General features: G+C 46.8%; 1 protein-coding gene across 1 annotated transcript in view; it reads right to left on the bottom strand.

The window, feature by feature from the left end:
- LOC110516484 (testican-3-like) overlaps positions 1 to 3,298 on the bottom strand; it is a gene marked incomplete at its 5' end in the record, with an annotated part of 23,246 nt that extends 19,948 nt beyond the window's left edge. Inside the window, 3 exons of the mRNA XM_036972027.1 lie at positions 242 to 350; positions 794 to 899; positions 3,259 to 3,298. Of these exons, the coding sequence (XP_036827922.1) occupies positions 242 to 350; positions 794 to 899; positions 3,259 to 3,298 (255 nt within the window). The remainder of the gene's footprint in view (positions 1 to 241; positions 351 to 793; positions 900 to 3,258) is intronic.
- Positions 3,299 to 7,278: the final 3,980 nt, after the last annotated feature.

Genomic DNA, 7,278 nt, shown 5'->3' with positions numbered 1-7,278 from the left:
GAGGACAGTATTATGTATCTATAGTAGATAGTAGTGTTATCTATAGTAGATAGTAGTGTTATCTATAGAAGATAGTAGTGTTAACAGGGTGAATGAGGACAGTATTATGTATCTATAGTAGATAGTAGTGTTATCTATAGTAGATAGTAGTGTTAACAGGGTGAAGGAGGACAGTATTATGTATCTATAGTAGATAGTTGTGTCTTTATGTCTGTGTATTGTGTGTGAATGTGTGTACCACCTTGGTTGAGTAGCTGTGTCCGTCAGTACCACACACAGGAGAGGGACGGACCACTGGACAGCGTCTGCATTTGGACCCTGGACTCAGAGACAGGCCCGGTTCCTTCACACTATAAACACACATAACATCCAATTATGTGTCAGTACCTGGTGTCCAGTCACAGCTGAACCAGAGTCCAGTAGTAACAGAACCACTAGAACACAGTGAGTGAGTGAGTGAGTGAGTGAGTGAGTGACTGTGTGTGTGTGTGTGTGTGTGTGTGTGTGTGTGTGTGTGTGTGTGTGTGTGTGTGTGTGTGTGTGTGTGTGTGTGTGTGTGTGTGTGTGTGTGTGTGTGTGTGTGTGTGTGTGTGTGGTAACTACCTGATGTCCAGTCACAGCTGAACCAGAGTCCAGTAGTAACAGAACCACTAGAACACAGTGAGTGAGTGAGTGAGTGAGTGAGTGAGTGACTGTGTGTGTGTGTGTGTGTGTGTGTGTGTGTGTGTGTGTGTGTGTGTGTGTGTGTGTGTGTGTGTGTGTGTGTGTGTGTGTGTGTGTGTGTGGTAACTACCTGACCCTCCGCTGGCTAACACAAGCAGCAGTCTGGTCGTCGTCTGCAACACACACTTTGTGACCGCTACACTTGACCTTCAGACAGGGGTTATCTGGGTTCAGACCTACACACACACACACACACACACACACACACACACACACACACACACACACACACACACGTATTTATTTAGTATTTCACCTTTATTTGACCAGTCAGCCAGTTGAGAACAGGTTCTCATTTACAACATCGACCCAGACAAGATAAAGCAAAGCAGTTTGACACAAACAACAACACAGAGTTACACATGGAGTAAACAACAACACAGAGTTACACATGGAGTAAACAACAACACAGAGTTACACATGGAATAAACAGTCAATAACACAGTAGAAAGGTGTGTATACAGTGTATACAGTGTGTGCAAATGAAGTAGGATAAGGGAGGTAAGGCAATAAATGGGCCGTAGAGGCAGAATAATTACAATTTAATAATTAAACACTGGAATGGTAGGATGTGCAGAAGATGAATGTGCAGGTAGAGATACTGGGGTGCAAAGGATCGAGATAAATACAGTATGGGAGTAATGCAGTGTGTGTTGGTGGTCAGGCGCAGGAGAATTAACTTGCTAAAGACGTTTCATGCAAAAGAGCAAGATGAATAACAATATGGGGATGAGGAAGTTGGATGGGCTGTTTACAGATGGGCTATGTACAGGTGCAGTGATCTGTGAGCTGCTCTGACAGCTGGTGCTTAAAGCTAGTGAGGGAGATATGAGTCTCCAGCTTCAGTGATTTTTGCAGTTCGTTCCAGTCATCGGCAGCAGAGAACTGGAAGGAAAGGCGGCCGAAGGAAGAACTGGTTTTTGGGGGTGACCAGTGAGATATACCTGCTGGAGCGCGTGCTACAGGTGGGTGCTGCTATGGTGACCAGTGAGATATACCTGCTGGAGCGAGTGCTACAGGTGGGTGTTGCTATGGTGACCAGTGAGATATACCTGCTGGAGCGCGTGCTACAGGTGGGGGTTGTTATGGTGACCAATGAGCTGAGATAAGGCGGGGTTTTACCTACCTAGCAAAGACTTATGAACACAGCAGAGAAAAATGTAATGGAAAAATGGTATTATGTTTTAAAAAATTCAAAAAGGATGTGTATGTCTACTATAGGTGTTGTTGTCCATAGGATCAATGTTTTCAACTTTAACCTGACCCCAGTTATAAACTGATCCTGGTTCAGCTGTTCAGAGCAGTGACCTCTGGTGTAATGGCTTACTATAGTGGTTACCTGCCACCTCTACACTCTAACCACTAGGCTACCTGCCTCCTCTACACTCTAACCACTAGGCTACCTGCCTCCTCTACACTCTAACCACTAGGCTACCTGCCGCCTCTACACTCTAACCACTAGGCTACCTGCCTCCTCTACACTCTAACCACTAGGCTACCTGCCTCCTCTACACTCTAACCACTAGGCTACCTGCCTCCTCTACACTCTAACCACTAGGCTACCTGCCTCCTCTACACTCTAACCACTAGGCTACCTGCCTCCTCTACACTCTAACCACTAGGCTACCTGCCTCCTCTACACTCTAACCACTAGGCTACCTGCCTCCTCTACACTCTAACCACTAGTCTACCTGCCACCTCTACACTCTAACCACTAGGCTACCTGCCTCCTCTACACTCTAACCACTAGGCTACCTGGTATCTCTACACTCTAACCACTAGACTACCTACCTCCTCTACACTCTAACCACTAGGCTACCTGGTACCTCTACACTCTAACCACTAGACTACCTGCCTCCTCTACACTCTAACCACTAGGTTACCTACCTCCTCTACACTCTAACCACTAGACTACCTGCCTCCTCTACACTCTAACCACTAGGCTACCTGCCTCCTCTACACTCTAACCACTAGGCTACCTGCCACCTCTACACTCTAACCACTAGACTACCTGCCTCCTCTACACTCTAACCACTAGGCTACCTGCCTCCTCTACACTCTAACCACTAGGCTACCTGCCTCCTCTACACTCTAACCACTAGGCTACCTGCCACCTCTACACTCTAACCACTAGACTACCTGCCTCCTCTACACTCTAACCACTAGGCTACCTGCCTCCTCTACACTCTAACCACTAGGCTACCTGCCTCCTCTACACTCTAACCACTAGGCTACCTGCCTCCTCTACACTCTAACCACTAGTCTACCTGCCTCCACTACACTCTAACCACTAGGCTACCTGCCTCCTCTACACTCTAACCACTAGGCTACCTGCCGCCCCATGTAATGTCTTACTGTAATCCTCTTCAATAAATAACCTCTCTCTATCCTCCACCACACTGTGTGTGTGTGTGTGTGTGTGTGTGTGCGTGTGCGTGTGCGTGTGTGTGTGTGTGTGTGTGTGTGTGTGTGTGCGTGTGTGTGTGTGTGTGTGTTTAAATTGTAGCCTTCTTCTTTATTCTGATGAAGTCCCACCTTGATCAAACGCTTTCCCAGGATTCCATGTACCTGGCTCCTGAAACACACAACCATCAGGATGATTAAAACATTACAACACAAACACACACACACACACATACACACACACACACACACACACACACACACACACAGTAAATAGAGAGAATAGTGTGTAGATGTTACCAACCTCCACTTCCTAGCGGTCAGACAGCAGTAGATAGAACAGATAGAGATATCAGACAGAATAGTTAGAGATATCAGACAGAACTGTTAGAGATATCAGACAGTAGTAGACAGAACAGATAGAGATATCAGACAGAATAGTTAGAGATATCAGACAGGACAGTTAGAGATATCAGACAGCAGTAGACAGAACAGATAGAGATATCAGACAGAATAAATAGAGATATCAGACAGGACAGTTAAAGATATCAGACAGGACAGTTAAAGATATCAGACAGGACAGTTAAAGATATCAGACAGGACAGTTAGAGATATCAGACAGGACAGTTAGAGATATCAGACAGGACAGTTAAAGATATCAGACAGGACAGTTAGAGATATCAGACAGGACAGTTAGAGATATCAGACAGGACAGTTAGAGATATCAGACAGTAGACAGAACCGATAGAGATATCAGACAGTACAGTACATTTGGAGAGATCAGATAGTAGACAGATTAGTTAGAGATATCAGACAGAACAGATAGAGATATCAGACAGGACAGTTAGAGATATCAGACAGGACAGTTAGAGATATCAGACAGGCCAGTTAGAGATATCAGACAGAAAAGTTAGAGATATCAGACAGGACAGTTAGATATATCAGACAGCAGTAGACAGATTAGTTAGAGATATCAGACAGCAGTAGACAGATTAGTTAGAGATATCAGCCAGCAGTAGACTTGTCTACCCCAGTACCCAGAGTAGTCTACCCCAGTAACCAGAGTAGTCTACCCCAGTAACCAGTCTACCCCAGTAACCAGAGTAGTCTACCCTGCATGAGGTGAAACCAAACCAGTGGAAAAGTGGCCTCCACTCTCTATTCCAGTACATACAGATGTCTGTTTTCCCCTGCTCCTGTTCCTGCCCATTTCATAATGGGACATTCTAAATTAATGTTTACATATTAGGTAAAGACCAGATGACATTGAGAATAGTCTGAGGGGTGAAACTATGATCGCTTGATGAGAGAACAGGGTGTGCAGCCTGAGGCAAGGAATAACACAGTAGTTGTTTTTTCTCCACTTTCTCAAATCTTTAATATCCTGTACTCGCAGCGTGCCTCTCATATATGTTTTGATTTCTAAGATATTCTAAGGTTTGTATCATCTAAAGATGTTAAATAACTCTAAATCTAGCACATAGGACCCGTTTCAAATAATCATTTTAAACATTCCACATAGCCACTTCATATGCGGACACTCGCTGTGGAATAAAACACATATCCTTTCCGTTTTTATTCATCTTCTTCACACAGTATTAAACCGTCTTCTGAGGAGACAATAACTGGCTTACAACATGTCATGACCTCCACAGCCCTGGTCACCCTGCTACCATCAGGAGACAGGACATCTAGACAGCCCTGGTCACCCTGCTACCACCAGGAGACAGGACATCTAGACAGCCCTGGTCACCCTGCTACCATCAGGAGACAGGACATCTAGACAGCCCTGGTCACCCTGCTACCATCAGGAGACAGGACATCTAGACAGCCCTGGTTACCCTGCTACCATCAGGAGACAGGACATCTAGACAGCCCTGGTCACCCTGCTTCCATCAGGAGACAGGACATCTAGACAGCCCTGGTCACCCTGCTACCATCAGGAGACAGGACATCTAGACAGCCCTGGTCACCCTGCTACCATCAGGAGACAGGACATCTAGACAGCCCTGTTCACCCTGCTACCATCAGGAGACAGGACATCTAGACAGCCCTGTTCACCCTGCTACCATCAGGAGACAGGACATCTAGACAGCCCTGGTCACCCTGCTACCATCAGGAAACAGGACATCTAGACAGCCCTGTTCACCCTGCTACCATCAGGAGACAGGACATCTAGACAGCCCTGTTCACCCTGCTACCATCAGGAGACAGGACATCTAGACAGCCCTGTTCACCCTGCTACCATCAGGAGACAGGACATCTAGACAGCCCTGGTCACCCTGCTACCATCAGGAGACAGGACAGCTAGACAGCCCTATTCACCCTGCTACCATCAGGAGACAGGACATCTAGACAGCCCTATTCACCCTGCTACCATCAGGAGACAGGACATCTAGACAGCCCTATTCACCCTGCTACCATCAGGAGACAGGACATCTAGACAGCCCTATTCACCCTGCTACCATCAGGAGACAGGACATCTAGACAGCCCTATTCACCCTGCTACCATCAGGAGACAGGACATCTAGACAGCCCTGGTCACCCTGCTACCATCAGGAGACAGGACATCTAGACAGCCCTATTCACCCTGCTACCATCAGGAGACAGGACATCTAGACAGCCCTAGTCACAACGCTATTTCTCCCTCCATCCCCCTATCCCTCTCCCCCTCTCTCTCTCTCTCTCTCCCCCTCTCTCTCTCTCCCCTCCCTCTCTCTCTCCTCTCTCTCTCCCTCTCTCTCTCTCTCTCTCTCTCACAATAGTCTCTCTCTCCCTCCCTCCCTCCCTCCCTCCCTCCCTCCCTCCGTCACAATAGTCTGTCCCGAGGACAAACCACTCAGTTTGATGTTCAGAAAGTCTTTGTTGTTCACTGTTAATAAAATATGCTTTCAGAGATACACAGAACATGCCTGTAGAGACATGCAGGTGTGTGCGTGTCTCAGCGGTCAGTGTGGTCAGTAGCCTGGCCTTACTTAGTGAGGGTCAGAGATTAACTGTCATCAGCTAAGAGGCTAAATCAGGATTTAAACCACCTGACAATCTGCTCACCTTCCCTTCTCTCTGTCTTTCTCTGTCTCTCTATTCTCTCCCTCTTTGATCTAGTTTCAAATGTGTCCCTCCTGTCCTTCACAGTAGATCCCTCTCTCATCTCATTTCATATGTGTCCCTCCTGTCCTTCACAGTAGATCCCTCTCTCATCTCATTTCCTATGTGTCCCTCCTGTCCTTCACAGTAGATCCCTCTCTCATCTCATGTCCTATGTGTCCCTCCTGTCCTCCATAGTAGATCTCTGTCTGTCTGTCTGTCTGTCTGTCTGTCCGTCCGTCCGTCCGTCCGTCCGTCCGTCCGTCCGTCTGTCTGTCTGTCTGTCTGTCTCATTACACAGGTGCACCTTGTGCTGTGTACAATAAAATGCCACTCTAAAATGTGCAGTTTTGACATACAACACAATGTCACAGATGTCTTTAGTTTTGAGGGAGCGTGCAATTGCCATCCTGACTGCAGGAATGTCCACCAGAGCTGTTGCCAGTTCATTTAATGTTAATTTCTCTACCATAAGCCGCCTCCAACGTAGTTTTAGAGAATTTCGCAGTACGTCCAACCGTGTCCTGTCCTATGATATGTGTCGTCTCTAAGTGTTGTTTGTCCTGTGGTATATGGTGTCTATAAGTATCTATGATGTAGTTTGCCAGACAAATTTAGTATTAGGCCAATCAATCAATCAATCAATCAAAGGTTTTAGAACAAGTAATATAGCACATGCTGGTTCTTTATAGAGCCAAGCAGGTAGAATAATCCCTGTTCAGCCAGCAGACAGAATAAACCCAGTCCAGCCAAGCAGACAGAATGGACCCTGTCCAGCCAAGCAGACAGAATAAACCCAGTCCAGCCAAGCAGACAGAATGAACCCAGTCGGGCCAAGCAGACAGAATGAACCCTGTCCAGCCAAGCAGGCAGAATAAACCCTGTCCAACCAAGCAGACAGAATAAACCCTGTCCAGCCAAGCAGACAGAATGAACCCAGTCGGGCCAAGCAGACAGAATGAACCCAGTCCAGCCAGCAGACAGAATAAACCCTGTCCAGCCAAGCAGACAGAATAAACCCAGTCCAGCCAAGCAACTCTGTGGAGTATTTATAGACCAATCACC

Source organism: Oncorhynchus mykiss, unplaced genomic scaffold, assembly GCF_013265735.2.
Source record: "Oncorhynchus mykiss isolate Arlee unplaced genomic scaffold, USDA_OmykA_1.1 un_scaffold_87, whole genome shotgun sequence".
In the NCBI taxonomy this organism is placed as follows: domain Eukaryota; kingdom Metazoa; phylum Chordata; class Actinopteri; order Salmoniformes; family Salmonidae; genus Oncorhynchus; species Oncorhynchus mykiss.
This window is presented reverse-complemented; position numbering and strand designations above follow the sequence as displayed.